Source organism: Engystomops pustulosus, chromosome 4, assembly GCF_040894005.1.
Source record: "Engystomops pustulosus chromosome 4, aEngPut4.maternal, whole genome shotgun sequence".
NCBI classification, from domain to species: Eukaryota; Metazoa; Chordata; class Amphibia; order Anura; family Leptodactylidae; genus Engystomops; species Engystomops pustulosus.
Genome location: NC_092414.1, coordinates 176562811 through 176589812, shown reverse-complemented (window position 1 = coordinate 176589812; position 27002 = coordinate 176562811). Strand labels below are relative to the sequence as shown.

The 27002-nt window shown below is 40.7% G+C and overlaps 1 protein-coding gene across 2 annotated transcripts; it reads right to left on the bottom strand.

Moving 5' to 3' along the window:
* Positions 1-3411: 3411 nt before the first annotated feature.
* Positions 3412-24844, bottom strand: LOC140127687 (gonadotropin-releasing hormone II receptor-like). 2 transcript variants are annotated; one of them, XM_072148659.1, is made up of 5 exons: positions 24553-24844; positions 19696-19760; positions 17283-17795; positions 13368-13569; positions 3412-7763 (listed from the first exon to the last, which is right to left on the bottom strand). In XM_072148659.1, exons 2-5 carry the CDS (start codon positions 19726-19728, stop codon positions 7360-7362), a joined length of 1152 nt encoding a protein of 383 aa, XP_072004760.1. In that variant the 5' UTR covers positions 19729-19760; positions 24553-24844; the 3' UTR covers positions 3412-7359. The 2 variants fall into 2 exon arrangements, with proteins under 2 accessions (XP_072004760.1, XP_072004762.1); XM_072148661.1 differs by lacking the exons at positions 19696-19760; positions 24553-24844 and adding an exon at positions 19506-19675.
* Between the last annotated feature and the right edge of the window lie 2158 nt (positions 24845-27002).

Genomic DNA, 27002 nt, shown 5'->3' with positions numbered 1-27002 from the left:
TTTTGTGCTGTACCTGCTATCTCAGTTATTTCTTGTGTATTAGTTGTTTGTGAGCCTTGTTTTGTATCCTTATATGGAGGGAACGTCGAGCTGTTACCGGCCACTGGTTAGGGTGGACCCAGTAAGTAAGCAGGTTCGGGCTCAGTTTTAAGGCTCTCTCTTCTGTCTGTTGTCCTGACTCCCCATTACACACATATGGTACATCTTTTATTACATTTCTGTTTTATAGCTGCTGCATTTTGGTCTGATGAAGATGCAGTTCCAGTGTTGATCACTCAATAAAAGCGGTTAACAATTCCCTACTTTGCACAACGCGCTCAGACATACGTTCCTATTATTCCTAACTACAATCATATTCACAACTTACTTGTGCCACAATACAGACTTGTTCTGAGGAAGGTCAGGGAATCAGAAACAAACAGGGAAAAGATCTTTTGCGGCTTTATTTTTAATTAATCAATATATTAACATGCTGCCGGGTTTCTACAAATAAAGAGTCTTCTCATGGTTTCATCCAATCTGAGAATTATTTTATGTAGGAAGACTTGAATCAATTTTTGGCCCCAGGGAAAATGTCTGCTAGGTCCTTTCACATAGGCCGACAATGGCACAATAATCCAAATGTATTGTGTCGGGATCAATGACTGTTTATTGGTGGCATTTAAAGCGTAACTGATTTAAAGCTATAGTGATTTTACCAAATTATTATATGTGATTCCCCCTTTGAAAACAAACCAAATGACGACTACTTTGTGCTGCTTGTCCTTTTCTTTCCAAAGTTATAGCATTTTCTGTTCTGAAAGTGTCTGACAAAAATCTTTCTCACCAGAGCTGAAGTGGGCGAAGACTAATGTCTGTCAGTCTATGCCCTCAAGCTGAGGCCAGTTAGCTTGCCCACAGATCCCATGATGCCTTGTGTTCTTTCTCAAAGTAGTTTAGCATTAAATCCATTTAGTTTCCCACAAGTAAATTCAGTGACTACTGCACAGTGCACATACAGGATGTATATGGTGACTAGCCTGGCAGCTTCCATCACATGGAGGAGCAGGGAACATGTAATAAGTGCAAAAAATCATAAGTATATGAAGTCTATGCCTGAGGGGAGCAGCATAAGGTGCAGAGAGAGACAGAGAAACTTCTGTAGAATCACAGACTGGGATGGAGGGACTGACAGGAAACAGAGAGATCTTGTACCTCACTATTCTGTGCAGGAGACATCTGCATTCCCACATCCAAATCTGCTACATACACTACTTACTACATACACATGACCTCCTCCCCTGTGAGCAGGGAGCAGCAGCCCCTCCCCTCCCATGAAACCGACCAAGAAACAAAGTATAAACAAAGTACGGATTCACAACATATGGGGAGGAGGCAGCCATTGCATCACTGAGGTAATCTGAGGGCTATAGCAAGGAAACTGCTGCATAGAGGTAACAAAGATAAAAGGCAAAGTTGTTTTACATCCCAAGAGCTATTGATATTGGAAAAAAAAATTCTTTACAGTTACTCTTTAAAGTACATACAGCAATGATTGTTTCTATATTTAGATGAATAAATGAATCATTTGTTTGTCTTCAGCCCATGTCACATTTACATATATGTATACATACGTCAGGGACAATATGCTGCCAACATGTACTGATTTTATGTGCCACCCTGCTAGCACCTCTACATGGGTCATTCCTAATAACTTTTCCATAAACCAGGCCATAAAACATCATCATTATATGAAGAAATATTTAGTAGAAATTACCATACTCTTATATGAAGAGCTCTATAACACACCGGCTGGCAGTCAGACAGCGGTGCCAGGTTCCCTATTGAGCTGTGGGAGGACTGCAGATGTATAGTTGCTTATTGGCTTGAAGTTATACTTGTGAGAACAGCTTGTAGGCCCCCCGGTAGATGAGAAATAGGACACAATGATTAATGTTCATCTATAACTGCAAATTTGAAGACCATAGTCTAATATACAAAAATCATCCTGTGAACCATATTCTCTAATAAACTAGTATACATGTATGTCAAAAAGTGGGGAAAGCACATGCATTTTGTGTATTCAGAAGTGGTAACATATGTGACACTTACATCCCTATGTCACTGAGTGCCATTGTTTTGACTCTGCAGCCCTTTATTGCAGGGTTACATGGACCTAAGTTAAAATATAGCCTCTACTACAGACTGACTAAAATAAATTAGAAAATAAATGTATCTTAAATAACAACACTCTATAGGAAAATCCCATTGGGGCTGGGGCACAAGTGCACCCCACTTACCCTGCTCCTGTGCTGCATTGGTGCTTTCAGGTCTGGTGCCGGTAGTTATGGGAAAGGCTTCAGCCAACCAAGTCATGTCCCATGGTCTAAGGAGGTCACTCATTTTGCACTCTTGCCACAGAGGGTTTTCAAGGCCTCCTATAAAACCCCTTTAATGATAGTCTGATATTATATATACGAACTGCTCCCTCTGTGCCATGTATAGTCTAGGTTCTCTAAATATTAGAAATGTGACTTTTAAAAACTACTTATTGAAGAATGTGTAATACACAAACGTCAGAAATCTTCTTCACTACAAATGAAAGTATTTTCATACTGTACATTATGGTACGGAGTGGTATTGCGCTAAAACACATGCTGAAGCTTTCATATAGTCTAGTACTCAAAAATACAAACATACGTGTACAGTACAAAATAATAAGGATTAGATAATATGAAAAAATATTGATTAAAGAAGTATTTCTAGGAATACATGATTTTCTATTCCAGCTAGAGGTATTCTTAAACCAACAATTTTTTACTGTCTATTGTACTTAAAGCTAACTTGTCACCAGGAATGTAATTTTTAACTGGTGACAGGTTCCAATAACCTATGCAATGTTGATTTTAAAAACGCCTTTGTCACCATTCTGAATAATTTCCGTACTTTATAAAACTTTATTTCACATTACCTGGCTTCCTGCTGCTTCAATCCTGGCGCTCGCTGCAATCACCACCGACATGTAGCGTAGGAGGGAAGACAGAAGAAAGGGGAGTGCCTGGACGGCCTCCTCATGATTGCTGGCTGGAAATAGGACCGCCATGTGCCACAGTGTGGTAGTGCTTATTGGTATGTTCTGCTACCTCAATGATTTTGACTGTGGCATTAATGGAAAAGGGCTAGGAACAGTTTTTCACTAGTTTTATTTAGCTGACAGGTTCCCTTTAAATTAGATCCATATGGGGATTTGAACATTTGATCATTTTTTTAAGCTATCAGAATGTGTAACGGAACGCAAGGAATGCAAATGTTTGAGACAAGGTGGTAAGATACGGAAGTAAGGGGCCGCATGCTATCCTTGCCCATCATAAGCAGATAAAGACAGATACTGCACAGAAATATATGCACATCACACATTGGTTTAGTGCCAAATATATAATATTTTTTTTTATTTTAATTTACAATAGGTGAAAGTTAAAGAGGCCACTTCCACTTAGACGTATATATGTGAATTACAGTAATAACCAGAACCACACACACACATATATATATAGCAACATGAGAAGAAATACATTGTGATGTGTTCTACCCAGTGAATGGTAGAATATAACAAAACCCATTACGTAGCCCCAATTGTGCTCTTGTCTGTGTTCACACTGTGCACACTATGCACACTAAGTCGGGAAAACCGACGAAAATGTGGCCGCGGGACCCTTAGTTAATAAGCCCCTATCTGTATAAAAATATCACCTGGCATAACATATGCGAAAACAAGTGTCATTTCATGCATAATGTGTAGGCTGCCTGGTATACATATCCCTGATATTTACAGATACAATGGAAACCACTCCGTATGCCGCGTTCTTTTTTATTATACTAATACATTCCTAAACTTCCCCACCATACAGCCCCATTCACACTGTATGGTATTTTACTTATGGTCTAAGGGAATATGTCAGTAGTTGACAATACCAGCTGCAGATTGTATTAGCGTTTGTCCTGGAGATCTGTGGAGCCTTGCCTTTGTCTATATGAGATATCACAGCATCGTCCCTCCCCCCTGCTTTGAGTTACTGTTGTACTTTAAATACTACAGCAGTTACTCAGAGCGGAGGATGTTTGCTGTATACAGTAAAGAGATCTCACACTCCAGGACACCATAGCACTCCAAGTTACCATAGTGCTCCAGCTACAATCCTAAAATATAAATGCATTTTTCACAGTCCTGCTGCTACTAACAACAGACACAATGATATGATTGCACAGATCGCAAGGGCCAAACTTACCCTCTCTGTAGCTCCATATGGTGAAAACTCCTGACTGTCCTGGCCCTATAAATTTCTACTAAACCAAACTTCCAACCCATAAGGGAACTATTGTATAGTGCTATATGCTTTGTTCAGCAGGATCTCAGGGGGGCCTGATATTTATGTATTACATTTGGATTCCTTCAGTTGAACAAAGGTACAATACATCTAAATAAATTATTATTGTACAAAACCATTTTGTTATATATTGGAATAATTAAGGCTATATTACCTGAGTGCTGAATGGATGTTCTTGTAACTGTGTATTATTGTGTGTCTTATATAAAATATTTTATTCTGAAAATTGTATTAACTTTTTTTAAAAAAAATGAGTAGCCTCAGAACACCTTTCTAGTAAATTTCACTGTCATGGCTCATTGAATGTGAGAGAAGGAGATTAACTTTCTTATTGAACTCTAACACAAATTCCCTGCGACCATAGTAATGGGCATGTGCCAACAGAGAGGGAGGAGATCCATTCCTGCGTTAGAATCAACCTAGAGGTCCAGATTGAAAGACCTATCAGATTGGGGGTCATTTACTAAGGGCCCGATTCGCGTTTTCCCGACGTGTTACCCGAATATTTCCGATTTGCGCCGATTTTCCCTGAATTGCCCCGGGATTTTGGCGCACGCGGTCGGATTGTGGCGCATCGGCGCCGGCATGCGCGCGATGGAAATCGGGGGGGACGTGGCCGAACGAAAACCCGACGTATTCTGAAAAACCGCCGCATTTAAGAACGGAAAATGTGTCGCTCGGGGCGCGCTTACCTGCACTCAGCCGGCCTCGGTGAATTCCGGCTCGTTCAGATGCTTTTCAGCGCAGCAGCGCCACCTGGTGGACGGCGGAGGAACTACCTTATTAAATCCCGGCCGGACCCGAATCCAGCGCAGAGAACGCGCCGCTGGATCACGAATGGACCGGGTAAGTAAATCTGCCCCATTGGGTCTAACGCACCCAGTCCGGTAATTTGACACCCCTACCTACTAGTCATAGCTGTGATTGTGGGAAGCACCAGAACCCTGAACCTCCAACTTAAAATTTGGGTCAGCTCACTTGATCTGTCCTAAATCAAGTAGATCACAAAACTTTATCAACTAGCATTTCTAACAAGCCGAACAAGGATTTCAATGGGATCCTATGATATATTTGCTCGTATTTAGGAAATCTACATGCTATAATTTTAAATCACCACTTTCCAAGTCAATATTTGGCTTATAATGCAAATGTATTGCCCTCGAACTTATTACCAGAATAAATGCCATAATTTCCTACACACTTAGGCATATGGATATCCTGGTCGTGACCCAGTGCTGTCTATTAATTTACATTCGCCATAGCAAAAACAGGCTCAGAATTCTTGTAAAAAGTTGTAAAAAGTCATGCCATACACTTTCATTTTCTGCTGCCTGCTATAAAACCCCCCAAAAATGAATAATTTCATTAAAAAATTCAGTTCGCTAATAATAGAAAAGGTGCGAAGGTCTAATTTCAATGTCACACCATATAATCCTCCCTTTCATATGTAATCTTGTTACAATGCCCATGTTTTTTCTGCTTGTTGATCATTCATGACATAAAGACACTCATGTGCCTTTTGTACCTGTTGTTCTCCATACACATTGGCCCAGATCTATTAATGCGCATGCGCCAATTTTCTGTCTGACTTTGAACGTTCTTTTATGTGCAAACTGCTTGCACAGGTATTTATAAAGTGTCTATGTCACATATGTGTCGCACGTGAAAAGGGCGTTCCGGTGTACAGTCAGACCGCTCGCCACATTTTTTATTCAGAAGTGTGTCACACGCCCTATGTTAAAGGTGCACCAAAAAAATTGGTGCACTCTGTCGGGTCAGAGCAGAGAGCGCCAGATTCATGAAGAACGTGCACCACAAATCATGAATCTGGCGCCCTCTGCACACTACACAGGCAAACTGCACGTAGTAAAGACTGCACTGTTTTTGATTAATGTGAGCCATTATTTTGAGTGCGTTATTATTGTTTGTTTGACTCCTAGGTTGTATATTTATTATTGTACTATTGGCGGGTCACTAATGTATGTTGTGTGAGCTGCAGGTGTAAAGGCCAGCTGGAATAAAGGCGTCTAGTGCCATAAGGTAACTTTTCATGTACTGAAAGAGTAGGCAAACACACTCTTACATGCACTGATATTATAGATATGAATAGAAGAGAATACTAGAAAGGTCAGGTATATATAGAACCCCATCTCGTAGAATGTGCCGCAATACTGAGATCTTGAAACAGCTTCCAGTAATTACTCTAATGGGACTCTGAGAGAGCAATGCTATTTTCTGGGAAACCAGGCTCAGTGTTATGACTTGTAGAAAAGCCACACACCTCTCCATAGATAGTCTGATCTCTTTCTGCTGTATTCTAGGCAAGAGTCTATTGAAGAGAAATACAATAGATACAACAATGGTAAAAATGTATAGTTCCGATGCAAGGGTTCTCAACTTACGGGAAGAATACATCTGATGCCAAGCATCTGCCCATTGTTGGATATGGATTTAAAAGGATTTTCCAACATATGATATATTAGCTATCAATAGGATAGATCATAAAGTGAGCGGACAATTGGGAACCTCCACTGATCAGCTAAGTGTCTTCCAGTTGTATAAAGTTATCTGCTTCTAGTGCTGTCCATAAATATATTGAAATCAGCACTCCCAACTTTTATTAACCTACCTATGGATAGGTCATTGATCATTTTTGCCTGTAAAACCAGATTGTCCAAAAGGATAGGAAATTGTAAACAATTAATAAATCACCTATATTCTCTTTTCAAAAGTCCCAATGAATCAGCACCACTGCTCTGGTCCACACCACTCCGTACATCAGCCAAAAGGTTGGCTACAGTGGTCACATGAATGAGTCTTCATCACTGCACACCCAGCTGGGACCAGAGCAGAAGTCCTTGATCGGAGGGACATTTGAAAAGCCACTTTGGACAGATTTTAGCATTTTACAAGTTTTTGGAAAAACTTGAGTTTCTTTTTTTGCGTTTTAAACCTCCTAAGTATGTTCTGATCCTGATACGTCTTAAGGTCAACCTCAAAATATTGACTGCAGTGTTGTTCCTGTAGTTGTTGGACCATCTATGGATGTGTAGTCTTTGATGTTCATCTCACAGTCTGCTAGTTGCTTGCTGTTCTTTGCTCTTCTTGATAGAAGACCCCCTACTCTCCTGAGCCAATTACGTACATCTTCCTTGAAGGATGGGGTATACAATCCATATACAAGAGGATCAGTGCAGGTGTGAAGAAGGCCAAAGAGAAACAAGCTATGATGAACATACTCGGGGGTCAGGTGAATCATTTCTGGCTGGAACCAGTACCATATTCCCAACAGATAATACGGAGTCCAGCAGACCATGAAAGATACCACAATTACCAGCGTCATCTTCAGTGTTTTCATACGTGCCTTGGAGATAAGGTCGTTCTTACTTCTTGCTAGCTCTGGGAATAAAAAACACATATGTTATAGGAAGCGTTTGCAGGTCACTGACTAAATCATCTAGAGAGACTGTACTGTAGACAAATACACTTCACCAAACATACAAAAAAGTACAGTTTGGGCGCTGTGCTCAAAACTACAAATTCATATAAGTTTGAATATTGGAATTTTAATGAATGATTTAGCTGGTAAAATTGTGAAGGTTTTCAAAAATGGTTCTAAAAATATAATTTTTAAAAAAATATAGATTAAAGTCTCATTTATAATTTATTTACTTCTATACAATTAATATTAAGATCCGTGTTTTCTGGCTCCTCCATGGAGATTGCCTTTCCTGTGAAGCCACTGAATCTAGGGAAGAGCCGAAGAGGGTCGTGTGCAGAATTTCATTTTTTCGCAGCATCTGGATTCCATTATCAGGTTGCCCCTAGTAAGCTGGTTTAGCGAGAAGTTGGAGATGCAATTCTTTAATATGCAGAAGATTGATCTCAGGTTCACCCAAGGTAAGCCCACGCTTTATATTCACATCATGACTGTTGTGCTGTACCACAAATGGATGACTCTACCGTGTCGGCTTGAGTGGCTAGTTAATAAAAATCCAGTTATACCCATGGAAAGAACCCAATCAGATATTAAGGATCACCTTCCTGAATCTTTGTTTCCAGAGATTAAAAAGCTGGTGGGTCAATTTATTTCACTGTATAATAAGCTTTTATAATGAGCAACCAACTAGTTGTTTTTAGGTTTTAAAAAAAATTGCTGCTTAATCACAAAAAGCACTTTTCCACAAATTTAACATATATACACAGATATATTATTGTTTCTGCACCAGTTTTTTGGTCCATGTTTGCAAATAAAAAACTACTTCTTTGGAGCTTAAACAAGTACAGGCAGTCCCCAGGTTACATACAGTATAGGTTCTGTAGGTTTGTTCTTAAAGGAAACCTACCATTTGATTTGATGCATTATGAAGCAAACATACCTTGAGAATGGTGTTGCTACACTGATGCAGGATCATATCTTGGTTAAGTGGTTTTGCTGAAAAAACAATTATACCATTCAGGACCTTGGGAAAGCTGGGACAGACTGGCTTAAACATTACACGGGAGCTTGGAATGGCAAATGGCTGCTGTGTAAAGAATGACTAAGCATTGACTAGTCAAGCACTAATCAACCTGAGCTGGATCACTCATACACAGCAGCTGGGGGATGGTGCAGCAATTGATTATTCTGTCTGGCAGGAAGGGAACTGCAGGAGATGATGATGCAATCAGAGAGAAACTTTCCTGCAATGAGAAGCGGCAAGGTAAGCGCCAGAGCAGAGATAGAAGCCACAGAGCTTCATTATCATAATGTTATATCTATTTTATCAGCAAAACCAATCAGCACAGGGATTAACCAAGATATGATCCTGCATCAGTGTAACTGCAGCATTCTCACGGTATGTTTGCTTCATAATCAAATCAAATGGTAGGTTTTTCTTTAAGTTGAGTTTGTATGTAAGTCGAAACTGTATATTTTATAATTGTAAGTCCAGACAGAATTTTTTTGGTCTTTGTGACAATTGGATTTTAAAAATGTTGGGTTGTCATAAGAACCAGGATTAACAATAAAGCTTGCAGGCACCAGCTGTATACAGTAATTGCTGGGAGAGCTGTGTATAGTGATTGCTGGGGAGCTGTATATAGCGATTGCTGTAGGAGCTGTATATAGTGGTTGCTGGGGGAGCTGTATATAGTGGTTGCTGGGGGAGTTGTATATAATGATTGCTGGGGGAGCTGTATATAGTGATTGCTGGGGGCTGTATACAGTGATTGCTGGGAGAGCTGTATATAGTGATTACTGGGGGCTGTATATTGTGATTGTTGGGGAGCTGTATATAGTGATTTCTGGGAGCTGTATATAGTGATTTCTGGGGGCTGTATATAGTGATTGCTGGGGGAGCTGTATATAGTGATTACTGGGGGAGCTGTATATAGTGATTGCTGGGGGGCTGTATACAGTGATTGCTGGGAAGCTGTATATAGTGATTGCTGGGGGAGCTGTATATAGTGATTGCTGGGGGAGCTGTATACAGTGATTGCTGCGAGCTGTATACAGTGATTGCTGGGGGCTGTATATAGTGGTTGCTGAGGGAGCTCTACATAGTGATTACTGGGGGCTGTATATTGTTATTGCTGGGGGGCTGTATACAGTGATTGCTGGAGATCTGTTTATTGTGATTGTTGGGGAGCTGTATATAGTGATTTCTGGGAGCTGTATATAGTGAATGCTGGGGGCTGTATATAGTGATTGCTGGGGAGCTGTATATAGTGATTGCTGGGGGAGCTGTATATAGTGATTGCTGGGGGGCTGTATACAGTGATTGCTGGGAAGATGTATATAGTGATTGCTGGGGGAGCTGTATATAGTGATTGCTGGGGGAGCTGTATACAGTGATTGCTGGAGGAGCTGTATATAGCGGTTGCTGGGGGAGCTGTATATAGTAATTGCTGGGGAGCTGTTTATAGTAATTGCTGTGGAGCTGTGTATAGTGATTGCTGGGGAGCTGTATACAGTGATTACTGAGAGCTGTATATAGTGATAGCTAGGTGAGCTGTATATAGTGATTACTTTGGGCTGTATATAGTGATTGCTGGGGAGATGTATATAGCGATTGCTGTTCCCTGTCTGGACTACATTAAATGAGGGCCCCCACCAGATTTTGCGCCCAGGGCCCCCCACCAACCTAATCCGGCCCTGTAGGAGGCTATATACAATAAGCTCAGCTCCTCCTGCTCTAAAACATACTGACTGCTTATAGGACACCATGTACAATCTGCTCAGCTACTCCTGCTCTATTACATACTACTTGCACAGAGGACACTGGGGCTCATTTACTTACCCGTCTTGAGGAGTTCACCTAAAGTGCATTGTCCAACTCCAATGTACTGTGCCGCGATTCACTAAGATCATGCGCCCGATATCCTGCATGTGTCGCTTCCCCCGCTCAGGTCCGACAGAGTTTAGCATCTTCTTCCCTGTGCATGTAAGTGCTTGATCTTGCAACACAATTTGAATGTCAAATCCCGTGCTCAGTCCAAATCAGTCAGATCATCCGATGGCCCTCCCCCCAATTTGTGTCGCATGAAAGCCGGTGCAGCTTCTCCACGATCTGATCGTGTGCAACACAATCCCTGATTAAATACCTGTCACAGCTGTGCAATCTCCGAAAACGTTGAAAGTGCGGCCGCAGACCCTTAGTAAATAAACCCCATTATGTATAAGCTTTTCAGCTTCTCCTGCTCTATAACATGCTGCCTGTAGATAGGACACTGTATACAATCTGGTCTGCTCCCACTGCTCTATAGCATGCTGCCTGCAGATGACGTAGGACATTGGGACAGATTTACTTACCCAGTCAATTCGCAATCCAGCGGCGCGTTCTCTGTGGTGGATTCGGGTCTGGCCAGGATTTATTAAGTCAGTTCCTCCGACGTCCACCAGGTGGCGCTGCTGCGCTGAAGTTCCCTGGAACGCACTGGAATACACCGAGCCGGGCTGAGTGAAGGTAAGTGCAAGCTCCGCGACACATTTTTTGTTTTAAATGCGGCGGTTTTTCCGAATCCGTCGGGTTTTCGGCCACGCCCCCCGATTTCCGTCACATGCATGCCAGTGTCGATGCGCCACAATCCGATCGCGTGCGCCAAAATCCCGGGGCAATTCAGGGGAAATCGGCGCAAATCGGAAATATTCAGGTAACACGTCGGGAAAACGCGAATTGGGCCCTTAGTAAATGACCCCCATTATGTACAATATTCTCACTATTTGTAATCTGATGATGTTGGTTGTATTTGCTGTATGAAATTGCTGGGTCATAGTCATTCAGGGTTTTTTTTATAACTTGAGTCAAAAAAAATGAAAAATCAGCTACCGTAGACCTACTGTATAACTCACATATTTACAGAGCAGTACAATGTATGTAAAGATGGAGTCTGGCTTCCCCTCCTGTCATATGTGACTGCCCCGGTGGAACCACTCTCATTATTTATTGACAGATAAAATCTGTGTGGAAATGGACCTGTCAGTGAAATGGCGCGTTTAGGATTACTTAGCCGTATGTTTCGCCTTAACCCTCGAAGCTGCAGTGCTGCCCGGCACCGAAATATGTAATCGTTTTCTGCACATGACCCTTGACTTGGCTTACTGGGGGGGATCGGAAATACATCCAAATCTTCAGAGAAAATACTCTTTACAATCCATTATCTGCCTTGTCATTTACTATAAAATAAATGAGGTTTTCAAGCGCCCCATGAGCATGACATTAGAGGGCTGTCACAGAGCAAATTAGCAGCATTAGAAAGCGGGCGTGTGGGTACAGGGAGGCGCTGAATGCCAGCGGGGCACCACCACAAGACGAGTATAGCCGGTGGTAATAGGAGAGGATTTTCATGTTACTAATCCAAAATAGTAACATCTCATTTGTTTTGGTATTGTGGCAATAAAACTTTCATGAAACCCATAGTGTGTGGTTATATTTAGGACTACTCAATCGCTCACTTGTGCTCACTGCACATAGAAACATACTGAAACAAAATGCAATATACACAACACATAAACATGTAAATATTTGCTGGTATCTTTTATTACAAACTACAATTTACATTAAATTTATGACACTACTTCCAACATTACCAACTGCTATTTTTTGCCATTTTTAAAAATCTACATTCAATAAATTTGGCTTTTTGCAGCTTAATAGACTTACTTTCCTACCAATTGTTTTTAAAAAATAAAAAGGTGTAAGAAAATATTTGTACACCTAAGCCAAAAAAGGTGGCGAAAGCCTATTGTGTCTTTTTGATGTTTATAGGGAACCTGTCACCACATTTTTACAAATACTGCTAGTAACAGGATCCCATAGAGCTCTATTAAATAACCCCTAAATTTTTTTACCCTACATCCCCATAAAAGCAACTTTATCCTATATTACTTGGCATCAGAGGTTGCATGTCCTGCTGGACCGGACCTCCCATCTACTCCTCCCCATTTCCCATGCCTCTTTTCAGCACTTCCATATTACCACATAGTGCTGCAGAGAAACCTCCTGCTGCAGAGAATTCCCTTCCATACTTTAGAGCTGGTGAATGGCCCAGGCTGATGCCATTCCCTTTACTACTAGAGGTGTGAACCTGCTTGCTTCCCCCTCTAGTACCTGCATAGTTTGCAAGCAACTATAGAAGTCATAAAGCAAAGAAAATATCAAGTAAAAGTTTATGTTCCGAAAATTAGTAGTTTTTATATTTGCTACTTATCCATGAAAACAAGACTAAATAAATATCACTAAACAGTAACATGAAATACCAACTGGAACATGGAACATTTGCCTGAAGCCTCCTAACCCCTAAGAAGATTGGATTTTAGGGGGAACTGTTACTATGACCCTCTTCTTTTTTTGGTTGAAGCACAATCGAAAACAATTATGTTCTTTGAACTGAGGAATAACTTGCTTCGAGCTTCCCGGGTGCCATTTTTGAAAACTGGAACCCAAATTGAGAGCCACCATGGAACCCAGTAGTGGATGGAGGAAAGGATCTTTTATTAAGTAACAGTAAAGGACGCCTCACCTTTCTTGTGCTTCATCTGTTTGCCAATTTCCCACAGTATACGGGTGTAGCAAACAATCATGACACCCAGCGGCGTGATAAATAGGGTGCTAAATGTGAACATGTTGTATGCTGTTTCCTGCCAGCGGTGTGTAAAGCTTCCATGTGTGGCACACTGTGTAAAGTTGGTGCCTGGAACAGTCCGCAATCTGAAGAGAAACAGCTAAGGAAAAACGATAAAAAATTATATGTGAAAAATCTGCAATTTGATGAAACTCATTCAATCTTTTGACAAATTGGCAGAACTTTATTATTGAGATGTATATAAAAATAACAGAAAAATAATAATAAAAAGAAATGTTTCTACCCTGCTACGTTGCAGCGTACTAAGGTCAGAAGTGTCAGGGGAGTTCATGGAACGTGTGTCGTCCATGGTCCAGGAGGCCAAGCACTCGGCCAAAGTAGGTCCTGTGACCTCCAGCTATTCTGATGCAACGCGGGAATCGGGAGTTGGAGCAGGGTAAGTACACTTTTCAACCCCGTTTCCCAAAGGTTATTCCTGAATTCCTGGAAAGCCCCTTTAAATACTTGCAATTTGTGAGCAAACATTGGGCCACATTTATCACTTTTGTGCGCCTAAGTGTAGTAGTTGCGCCTAAATTCGGGCGCACTGTTTTGCCAGAATTATCACAAGCTACAACCATCTGTGATAAGTATATTTTCTGCCTCTTATTAATCACTTTACTTTAACACAGTTTAGGCGCAGTTTAGGCGCAATGTTAGATTCGGCCACTTACATGTGATCCTGCTACAAGCTCCTCTCTGCTTCTCCCACATCCCAGAAAGAAGATAACACTCACAGCAGCACCCAGGTGTGTGACACCCAGCACCCAGTGACCTCCTCAGCAGGGGCTTCTCCTGGAGGGGATCCCCCAGTGCTGGTCTCCTGCTGCACCCCTGTAATTCTGCACAGTATCCCCTTCAGACACTGTGCAGAATTACATGGGGGACACTTGTATGTAGTATCTGCAACATTCTGCAAGCTTTTGCAAACTTGTGCAAAGTTCTCTTCTCTCTTGCTCTGAGCTCAGGGTTTTGCAGAATGTTTTGTAAATAGAAGGTGATGAACTGTAAATAGAGTCTGCAGCTCCTGTCTGCAGTGTATCTAATTGTATCTATTATATGTTCTAGTGTCTGGCTGAGCTCTGCTACTAGAAATGAGCTCTTCTGCAAAGGGGCTCAGTGCTTTCTTCTCAGATAACGCCACCTTCGAGCTGGAGTGTTTTTGCGCCCGTTTTTGCGCCTAAATGCAAAAGTCGCACGTGATGAATATCATTAGGCGCAGCAAAACATCTGGAATTGAACGATAGATGAGGGAAAGGTGGTTATTTTAGCTGCGCGGCTAATTTGACGTTTAATCGCAAAAATGGCGCAAAAACGGTGCGCCTAAACGAAAAGGCGCAAAAACAACAGAAAAAACAAGTGATAAATGTGGCCCATTGTGTTATGATGGTTAATTTACACTATTTGCAGTTCACTGTCTGGAAAAATGATAATGCATTTACCTTTTATTGCAATTTTATGGTGTTATGTTTCTTAAATAGATTTTCTCAGATGATATACTCGTAGTGATGCCTTAAGGCTTAAAACCATTAGGGTTCTTTGAATAATTAATGGATATGAAGAAATATGGTAACTCCAGATTCCTATTTTCATCTGTGGTTTAGGTTATATTATATTTAACACTGAAATGTTCTATCCTTGACTTGAATGACAGGGAAAGGTGAAAATACAGTGCAGGGAATTTACTATCAGGCAACTTTCAAGTCATCTTTGGTAGAGACTGCTAGACTGGAAGCTGCACAAATGTTATGAACTATGAACAGATTTGCCGATATGTTTTAGTCTTGTCTAAGATCATACAACTTTCTCCACCAGCCTTTACTCGAGTGAAATCGCGATAACTTTTTAGAATGTCTCTGGTGATGAATCTGTTTTAACACGCTAACCGTGCCCATTGTCTCACTCAGATATATACAAGCAAAAGTGACAACATTTAAGACCCAAAAGTCACAAATATCTTATTCTGCATCTTTTTGAATGTATCCCCCCTCCTTATTTTAGCACCTGTATTAAAAATATCTATATATCTCACTATACTGTATATCATTCCATTGTCCCTTTTCTTTCCTTTTTTGTATAAAGCTAATAATACAATATAATTGAATTCATAAAAATGTATAAGACACTAAATTATATTTTGACATTTTATATAAAAGGCAACCGGTCATTAGGATTTCACATGTTGACAGGTTCCCATAGGTTGTTTCTTACTAATTACCTTATCATCTTTAGTTCCATTGAGTTTTATAACTATATAAAAGAGAGTTGAATCATAGAGGTGTCTGTTATAATCCTGTGTAATAACAGCTCGCCAGCTCTCCCTCCCCACTCCCTCCTGCTCTCTCCTTATCCCTCCCTCATGTAGACAGGAAATTACCCCATTCTGTAAGTAAATCTTAGTTAGCTTACCTCTGCATGAAGGAGTGGGGAGGAGGGAGCAGGAGGAAGGGGGAGGGAGAGCTGGCTGAGCTGTTATGACATGACATCTCCATGATTTAATCCTCTTTGAAGGCAGAGAGCCATGTATACTTATATATACTTTTAAAAATGGATGGAACTGAGAATATTATTTATAATAGTCGATTGATAATTAGTATTAAACATCCTGTGGGAACCTGCCATTAGGTCAAAATGTGAAATCCTGATGACACATTCCCTTTAATGTTACCAGGATAACCTTTACAATACAGTAAAATAATATTTATTGCATTAAACATATAAAAAACTGTCATAAATTAGGGACTATCTTCTAATAACTAAAGCTTGCTTCACAAAATATGCCAAATCCCTGAAGGGTATCTGCACATGTTGCGTATTATGAGCCAATTTGCCGTAGAAACACTGCAAATCCATAGCAAAATATTGTAGCAGTGTATGAGATCTATGACAATCCCATACACAGATTGTGGACAAATATCTCCAGTAAAATAGCTTTATTGCTGCAGATTTTATTTTTAATGGCAAAGTATACTATATTCTCAACCTAAAAAGTGCAAACCTGGCAGAGATCACGTCCATATCTATTAAGATGCTAAAAACCTCTTAGTAGATCCTGGTATCAGAACACTGGCAGGGGGAGTTTAAGAACTCACTGCAGTCTTAATAAATTTCCCCAGGGGGTCATCTATTTTGACAAATGGACTGTGTGGCATAAGAAGTATCGCATTTGGACACCAGGCTTGATACCGTCTTGCACTGGCACAGGCCTCGTTACAGTGGCGTAACTAGGAGAGGCAGGGCCCCATAGCAGGCTTCTGAATGGGGCCCCCGCTTCCCACTTCAAAAATATACTTATTTCTATACTCACTTGTGTTGAGTTACACACCATACATTGTATACATACACATACAGCATATATACATCACATATATGTACAATGTGTAGCATAATATGTATATAACGGTGCACATCCTCCACTTTTTAGTTTGTCAGGTCAGGTGATAGGCCCCCTGACACTGTGGGCCCCATAGCAGCTGCTTTGGCTGCTGCTCATGATTAATTAGGGGCATGGCCTCTTTTGGCTTCTCATTGATCGGCTCTAGCAAGGAACTGTGGTAAATTCTTACAAGCTTTCATGAAAGATGGTAAATCCAGTAGGGGCCGGCGGACCCGCCTTTTCTGAGAAAAGCGAAAATCTTCAATTTTAACAAATTTTTTTATTTCAAAGAAAAATCATGTTATTAGTCATTAGCTATTGCAGATGATTGATACGGATTCTCACTGTCTCTCCAAGGAGTCCTGTTTGGTTGCTCTGCCTTTTACTGAAATATAATAACAGTGACTATAACTAATGAAAATATTGGTTACTTATACCTGTGGTGATGCCAGAAGAAGGCTACCGATCCAGGCGGTCCACAGCATGATACGGTTGCGTTGCCCGGCGCTTGTAAAGCTGAGTGGGTACAGAATAGCCCAATGCCGGTCGAGGCTGATCACCACGAGCACTAGAGCAGCCGAATACATAGCAAATAGTTTCCCGAAGTTTAGAATCTTGCAAGAAAGTTCATCCGCGTACCATTGCACCATCACATTCCACATTGCATCCAGTGGCATGACCAAGAAGGTAACCAGCAGGTCAGCCACCGAGAGGCTGAGAATAAGGATCCGGAGATGAGACTTGCATCGTTTTCCACTGATGCTGCATAGTACAGCCACATTACTGCACGATGCTATGAGGAAGAAGCAACAGGTAATGCCCACACGTACTTTAGCAGCTGCTGTAAATGTAGGCTCTCTCCATGGACCTGGAAAGCCCAGTGCTGAGACGTTGGCATCAGACAGGACCAGATGGCTTTGATTTTCGGTAGCTGGCAGATTAGCCATGGTCTAAAATACACGTAACAGAAAGCAGGATTAGTATGGAATAGACAAAATTAACATCTCATTTCTATTCTAGATTTTAGCAAAAATAAATATTCTATCCACAATTTAAATTCATTATGGAACTTTTTTTTATGCGCTGAAATGTCACGCTGCCCATATAAGGGAAAATCCAACAACCTGGTTCAAGAGATGGGATTTATACTGAATTAGCACATTGATGGATCCAGCTGTTCAGAAGGCTCTCAGTCCTAGTCACTGAGCACTAAAGATAAGATATTGCGATGATCTTTATCATCAGAAATATGTGTGCGCATGTGGGTCCGGAAAATCGCTTCCTGAATCCTAAGTCATTAACCATGACTTGTATGTTGTCAAGTACATTAACAACATCTAGATCATGTTTTTTTCATGACCTAGTGTGGTGACACTATCCAGAAAATCAACTTCAAAGTGATTTAAATTGCTTTTATAATGTCAACACGGTGGAACTCTTAGTGCTGAAGTCACGCTCTCCCAGCCTTGGACTGTCCCTATGCTGCGATTGACATCATACACCAGACTTCTCTTCCTTGAATAATGCAAAACAAGGAACGTGACCTTAAAGGTGTTTAGTTGCTTCACAACAAAATCATAGGTCAAATTCTGCTGACAGGTTTCCTTTAAAGGAAATCCACCATCAAAATCCATCATGATAAACCAGGAAATTCTTGTTTTATAATTTTTTAAAAGTGTTATACTGACCTGCACATTAAAAGTATCATATCATTTTTAGCCAGTAGAGAACATTGTAAATACAAAAAGCAGAAAACATTTCCCTCCTTCTTTTAATACATCATATGGTAATTACATTAAAAAAAGTGATGATCAATGGCGACTTAAGGCCACATGATTATCCAGGTGACAAAAAATACACTTTTACCATGGTGCATCAATTAAAGGGGTGTTCAATAAAGCTTAAAGATGTTCACCCAGATACTAATAATAATGGTCTTTCCTGAGGATAGACACATGGGGGCTCATTTACTAAGGGCCCGAATCGCGCACTTTCAGCGGGTTTCCCTACAATTTCCGATTTGCGGCGAATTGCCCCGAGATTTTGGCATGCACATTTGGATTTTGGCTTTACAGAAATCAGGGGACGTGGCCGTCGGACAACCCAACGGATCCGAAAAAAACTGCAGGAATTTAAAAAATGATTTGTGTCACAAGATCAGCACTTACATGCACCAGGACGAAGAAGGTGAACTCCGGCGGACCTTGGCGCAGCAGCGACACCTGGTGGATATCGGGTGCACGGACCTTAGTGAATCCGTGCAGACCCAAATCCTCGTTGGAGAACGCGCCGCTGGATCGCAACTGGACCGGGTAAGTAAATGTGCCCCATGGGGTTCATTGTGTTATCCTGCCCCCTGCTGGTCACATGAGGAGGTGGCCATAGTCGTCTTCATTATTTACCTATACATAAGCAACTGTGTTTACTATAAAATATAGACTTGTAATATTCCTTTAATAAATCTATATATCAATTTTTCAGCTGAGATCACCTGTTGAATAGAATTATAAAGTAAAGTAAAAATTTCCTCTATAGGAAAAGTATTTATGTATTTCAGTGCAAAGTCAGACGGCGTAAACGCTTTAATAAATGTGGGCCGATACGTTCTATGGGGATCATTAGAGTCGTTTACAGAGTGCACTGTCGACCGCATGTGTTACCTGGTTGTGCACTTAACAGAAGGTGGTGACTCATGTGGGTGTCAGGAGGCCTTTCCGTCCCAGTCTCATCCTTAATATTTATGACATTCATGGAGATGTAACGCTAAGCAGAGATGTTTTTAAACTGATGCTGAGACAATTAAAAGTGGTTGGGAGCCATCTGCTTCTGCTACAAAGTAATCTGTCTCACCATATGACGGGCGTCTTCTAGCTGCACGCACATACATGTCCCCAGCACGGCATCTTGTGGAGTACCTGCAAAAACACAAGCGGGGGTGGTTAGAGGACGGTGGAGTTCTGGTCATTACTTTTATATAGGTAAAATGTAGGCTACTGTAGGTAAATGGATACTGGAAGTAATATACATATTGGGGCAAATTTATCAAGCTGTCTAAAAGTAAGAATTTTATAAGTTGCTCATGGCAACCAATTACAGCTACCCTCTAAAATATTCATGAGCACTGGTAAAATGAAAGCTGAGCTGTAATTGGTTGCCCCATCCCACCCCCTAATGTGTTTATTTATAAACCCTTTAAATATTCGCTTCCTAGAAGCTTTGCTGAATTTTTAAAAATATTTAATGATTTGGTGCTGAATCTATTCAGTCCAAACTAATGTTTCTCCATTTGTCCTGGAAATTTCTACATGACCACATTTATAAATATGAATAAATATTATCTATTGATGAGATATTGCATATAAAACAATTTTGTGAAAAATGGGCTCCACTATAGGAGATAAAGAGCTTGCTTAATATTAATTAAGGTTTATCCCAGGTTTGATATTGTATCGATAGACTAGGCTCTGTTAACTAAACATTTCATTCTACTAAACGATCAAGGAACTTCTTGTGCAAACTAATTGGGATCTGACATTTTTATGTCATTTTTTTTTGTTTTGTTCTGTGTTTTTTTGTTGTTTTTGTATCTTTTTTGTATTGTTTTGTATGATTGTTTGTTTATGTATGATTTGGTTGTTGTTTTGTTAACTGTTACTAGTGGAAAACTAATAAAATTGTAAAAAAAAAAAAAAACACATATACCCCCTTTTTTTCTTTGGACTTCAGTAACTTAAATAAGAAACTTTTATTAGAGGAAATATACTTCTCTCTCCACTCATTGGGCTATTTTCCTGCCCCCAACCCCCCTACCAGCCGCATTAACTTTCACTGTAAAATCTCTGTTTACTTCAATCCTGGGGCGTAACTTGAGGGGGTGCAGAGGTTGCGGTCACACCCGGGCCCAAGAGGTTTAGGGGGCCGTTATGGTGTCACTTTCCCATATGAGAAGCTATTACTATAAACCACACATTATAGTCGAGGTGCCTGGCATAGACTTTGCACTGGGGCCCATCAGCTTCTAGTTATGCCACTGCTTCCATCTTGTTAAAAGGTGACAGACAGCAGGTCACAGAGGTGTAAGTCACTTATCTTTAATCAGAGCGTTTGTATGTTTCTTCTCTGTTTTTTTCTGGGTTCTGCACTTGTTTGATTTACCTTAGCGGATGCTAAATGTCGCCTTTGAGTTTGATATTTTTTGCAACTTTTAAAAAAAGAAAAAGAGTTGCACAAAAGTCGCAGCATTTTGGGCTTCCTATACCATTCTATTGCCTACATCTGCTCTGGACTGGAGTTTTTTTGGAGCAAAAAATTGTGACTCTTTCATTTGTCCTCATCTGGATTTTAGAGATATATGGAAAGGTTTACTGATACATGGAAAGTGCAAAAAAAATTGTGGCAAACTTTATTGGGTGAAATTTTGTGCAAATATTTAAATGCACCAAAAAAGGGCACTAATAAAAAAAAAAAGAAAAAGCTTAGATAAATGAACCCCTAGTTTCAGGTTGATATTTCTCTGTAAATTGCTGAACGCTTATGAGCGAATTCACTTTTCAATCTGTAACTTTGGTTCAAATCTGCAGATTTTCCGGCACTGAATGAAATCAGAATTTTTCTGATTCCCACAGAACTAACCAATGTTGCTCTGATTGTCCTGGAAATTGATATAAAAAGACCTCAAAGACACAGACTTTCTTTTCATAGAAAGGTCCTAGTTCATTTAATTTTCTAAAAATGTGTTAATTACAGTTAGGGTTATTGCTAGGGTTAGGGTTAGGTTCCCCAACCCTAATGCTAACCGTAACCCTAATGAAAAAAGTTGAAGAAAAATGAACAAAATGAGATAGCATATTTTATCAAAATCAGTCCTAAACTGAATCGTTTGCTACTTTTGGTGGAGCTTCAGCAAATCAAATCTTGAATGATTTGCTCAACTCTAGTGTGCTGTGTATGGGGGACATGGGAGAAGCTAGCTCTAAAACATCAGTGCTCCCTCCCCCTTCCCTTCTCCTCCCTGTTTACTGACCTCTTACTGTAAGCAAATCACTACCCGCGTAGGCAGGAGGACGGAGGGGGTGGAGGGTGAGCTGTGAGAACTGGGCGAGCAGGTAGGAGATAATGATGACACAGAGACTTGGATGCTCTTATGACTCATTCCAGTTCTCTGGAGCCAGTTTTATCTACCTTTATAAGTGATTGGAACCAGTAAATGTTATTTATAAAAGAAGATTGGTAAATAGTACTGAAAAAGGCTGTAGGAACCAGCTATTACGTGAAAATGTGAAAACCTGATGACAGGTTCCCTTTAAAGAGGTTAAAAAGTAAAACACTGCAATGTAAAAGGGTTTATTTACAATTGAATCACACATACACTGATGGAAACCAATATATTTTTGGGGGTTCAACAGTCCCTGATTTAAGAACACCCGACTTACAGATGCCTCCTAGTTACAATTTGACCTCTGTGTCCATTGTGACCTCTTTTGAAGCTCTCTGAATGCTGGTAATTTACTTTACATTAGCCCCAGGCTGCAAAGGTCAATATAAGATCTATGCAAGGTTTCTGCAATAAAGCTTTATTGTTAATCCTTGTTCCCAAAATTATGAGAATCCTATTTGTCACAAGGACAAAAAAAATACTTTGTCTGGAGTTACACTTACAAAATATGACCCGGGGTATGCCAGTATATCTTTTAAAGTTGTATTTTCAAGCAAAATATAACACAACATATCACATAAAATTGGATGTATGTATGTAGGATACATAGGATGGATGTATGTAGGATACATAGGATGGATGTATGTAGGATACATAGGATGGATGTATGTAGGATATATAGGAAAAATGGACAGTTAGTGTCTCCTTCACTCTGTTTTACAGAGTGCAATGTCTTGAATAATGCATTACTACACATAATAAGGAGACGCCATGCAGTGCAGAGTTCCTCCTCTCCAGTAGGTCATCCCTGTCTTGGAGTACTATTACACTTCTTGTACCTACTTCTCATGTCATTTCCTCTTACACTTTACAAATCCATTGTGAAGAGTCATTGGGGCAGACACTTAGAATCCTTCAATGAAATCCCAAAAATCTGTTCTTACAGCTTACAGTCTATGAGGATGATGGGATGACACAAGAGCTTACAGTCTATGAGGATGATGGGATGACACAAGAGCTTACAGTCTATGAGGATGATGGGATGACACAAGAGCTTACAGTCTATGTGGATGAGGGGGGACACAAGAGCTTACAGCCTATGAGGATAAGGGGGGACACAAGAGCTTACAGTCTATGAGGATGAGGGGGTGACACAAGAGCTTACAGTCTATGAGGATGAGGGGGTGATACCAGAGCTTACAGTTTATGAGGATGAAGGGGTGACACAAGAGCTTACAGTCTATGAGGGGGTGACACAAGAGTTTACAGTCTATGAGGATGAGGAGGGATGACACAAGAGCTTACTGTCTATGAGGATGAGGGGTGACACAAGAGCTTACAGTCTATGAGGATGAGGGGGTGACACAAGAGCTTACAGTCTATGAGGATGATGGGATGACACAAGAGCTTACAGTCTATGAGGATGAGGGGTGACACAAGAGCTTACAGTCTATGAGGATGAGAGGGTGACACAAGAGCTTACAGTCTATGAGGATGAGGGAGTGACACAAGAGCTTACAGTCTATGAGGATGAGGGGATGACACAAGAGCTTACAGTCTATGAGGATGAGGGGGTGACACAAGAGCTTACAGTCTATGAGGATGAGGGGTGACACAAGAGCTTACAGTCTATGAGGATGAGGGGGCCTCATAATAGCTTACAGTCTATGAACATAGTGGTGCAATGCCAGAAATCGATTGGTTAAAGTTACTATAATGATTAGGATCCTGTAAATCTTTTAGGTACAAGTCTGGTTTGATGTGTCGTGAATCCAAAGATATTCTACTAACCCCTGATCTAAATTAATATTTTGGACTCTATCCATAAATAATGTTCAGATGTCAGGAGAGAGTTAACTGCAGTACCCTGAGACATCCTTCTATCCCTAACTTATATCAATGAGCTGCAGACAAATTGCCTGAGAAAATTAGGAGATTAAGGTGTCACAGATCCTTTAAGGAGAATTATTTCACTGCGTCCCCTGCTAGGAACTCTACAGCCTCATATAGGGGGTGATTGATGAATCTCTACAGGACTGGGAAACGTCTCCATTTCACTCTGTTTGCTAATAAAATGTGGATTTCTATCCAATATATTCAGTGATTTCCTTATAATTACAGATCTGGCTCCGTGCATAGACGCCGCTTAGATGTGTAAATAGAAAATGAATATTTATGACGGAAAGTGAATAGTTAGAATGCAAAAATAATATTCAGCGTTTTATAGCTTTTTAGCAAGTCAAATGTCAGGAAATGCTAAATTCTTGGAAAGATGATGTTTCTCTAATGCACATCTGGTCGATATACAGGATGATGTCAAGTATAGGAGGCAATATGACAAAAGCGGAGGGTCACTGCGTATGACACATTGATGTTATGGTGACAGGACATGGCAAACTATTGTGACCTACAGGATTGATAAGGGATGGGAAGAAGCCTACATTGCATTAATATACCAACATTATATACAATTATCATTTCCTTATTAATTTAGTATAAAAATATTTCCTAATTCTGACTGTGATATTACTAGTAAAGTATTGTGCACTCACCAAATTCTGCTCTCCCAATAGATTGGGCTAGGACCTCTCCATAGGAGACTGTTAAACTTGTCTTTGTCCTGTGCTGGTACCCAGGTCTGAGTCTTCACATCCTCTATATGCAAACCACTATATCCCTGCTGATGCTTCATAGACGCTGCTGGGAGATGAGCAGAGAATCTTGTGGGAGGGGAGATAGAGGATAACGCCAGTAACAGGCAACCCGGACGAGATAAAGTGCAGCTCCAGGCACAGTAAGGTACCACCACATGCCCTGCTGATGCTTTTCTAAAATTATCAGTCTCATGCAATGGCTCAGTCAGCTTCATCGTAGAAAATATTGACGTATACAATTTCAGAAAATGATGTGCAAATTGATATTAAATATCGATCCATTGCTATTTCTACCTGCCAGTATGCTTGTTCACAAAAGGAAAATGGAAGGTTATGAGTGGAGCTTAATAGCAACTTGTCACCATGAAAATGCAGTCAGTCTGAAGGCAGCATGTTATAAGGAGATGTTCAGATTCTTCTTACTGCAGGCAGTATGTTATAGAGCAGGAGAAGCTAAGAACATTTTACATAGTGTCAAATCTGCAGGCAGGCAGTATTTTATAGAGCAAGGGAAGCAGACAGATTGAACTTAGAGTCTTACCTGCATTATGTTATGGAAGCAGAGAGGAGCTTAGGCTCTACAATAGTCTTTCTGCAGATGGAATATTATGTACAATCTGCTCCCCTCCTCCCTTTCTATAACACGCTGCATGCACAGTGGACTCTATCTACTCTTACATTATGGGGGGATTTGTGGGACTGTGTTCATGGGTTCTCCAGTGAAAGGAGGGGCCCCTTGGAGTAACCCCCAACAGCCCCTCCATGGCGGTGCTATCCTGGTCCTCAATAGTGACGAGCTCTGTGTGCCTCTTTAAAGGGAACCTGTCATAAGAAATTGGACTAATAAACCACTAGAAGCAGCTGAGCAGCTTATAAATAATGTTCTTTTCATGGTCTGGTGTGATGGCATCATCCAGAAAAGTGGGATGTAAATTAGTTTTCTGAAGTCAAGGAGTTGGAGAGTTTAACACAGAAGTCAAGTTTTCCCTGTCTTAGAACACCCCCTATGACTCATTGACATGACATGCTTCTTATGTGTTATGCCTCCATCTTTATAAACAGGAATATATTATGATCAACCAATTTGCAGTCGTGGACCCTATGGATGAGATAATACGACCCGTCACTATTTAAAAGTGGATGTTGCTGTCCATTGACAAACATTATATGAAGACCCAAGAAGATATTGGGGGTCATTTACTAAGGGCCCGATTCGCGTTTTACCGACGTGTTACCCGAATATTTCCGATTTGCGCCAATTTTCCCTGAATTGCCCCGGGATTTTGGCGCACGCGATCGGATTGTGGCGCATCGGCGCCGGCATGCGCACGACGGAAATCGGGGGGCGTGGCCGAACGAAAACCCGACGTATTCGGAAAAACCGCCGCATTTAAAAACCGAAAAAGTGTCGCTTGGGGAGCGCTTACCTTCACCTGGTCCGAGGTGGTGCATTCCGGCGCGATGAGATGGCTTTCAGCGCAGCAACGCCACCTGGTGGACGGCGGAAGAACTGCCTTCATAAATCCCGGCCGGACCCGAATCCAGAGCAGAGAACGCACCGCTGGATCGGGAATGGACCGGGTAAGTAAATATGCCCCATTGTCTTTTAATTATTATTAAATACTGCACCAGAGGAATGTCTCTTCTCTTACCTCCATGACATATCCTCATTGTTATCTGCAGGTGGTTTTCCTACATGGAGGTGTGGATTGCTCACATTGGTATTGAAACAAAAATGATATCCTTCCACTTATAGATCACTAGCTAAAGTGTCTTTTTACCCTGGCAAAACTGGTGCCTATAATAAGCCCCAGTTGATCATACAGCGAGTAGATTGCTCATGTACAGACAACAATAACTAATAACACTATTGTTCCTCCCTGTTGTAAAACAATTTTTTTTGATGTTGCATAAAAGATGCAATCAGCTAAGAATGGAGTTTTTACTTGCTGGATGGCAATCGCAGGCCGTAATTATACAAAGCAATGATTGGGGACACACTTTAACATCGTTCTTGACTATTAAAGGTTTGGGCAGACCCGATTGTAACATTTCCTATAACTATTTTGAGGTCTTATGACTCAGGAGTTTGTGTCATTTTCTTGAAAATGGGATATAATCCTGTAATCTTGTATGTAATACTATGGTGACGGAAAATATATGACCTTCATTTTTGTTTTACTATTTAAAGCCAAATTCTTTAAATACAATTTTTTCCTAGCCTAAAATATCCTGCACATATAAGTGCATAAGTATAGGCTCTGACACTGTGACCCAAACATTATTCAGTATAATAATAGAAGCAGAGCATATTATTATTATTACCGCACTGCCGGTAGATGCTGGTC

What these genes read in the sequence shown, in the direction of transcription:
- LOC140127687 (XM_072148659.1), bottom strand. Translation starts at nt 19,728, where the DNA reads ATGTGCGTGCAGCTAGAAGACGCCCGTCATATG. An exon ending in TAGAAGACGCCCGTCATATG is followed by an intron (nt 17,796 to 19,695) that starts GTGAGACAGATT and finishes CGTGTATTTTAG; the next exon opens with ACCATGGCTAATCTGCCAGC. An exon ending in ACAGATGAAGCACAAGAAAG is followed by an intron (nt 7,764 to 13,367) that starts GTGAGGCGTCCT and finishes TTTTATTCCCAG; the next exon opens with AGCTAGCAAGAAGTAAGAAC.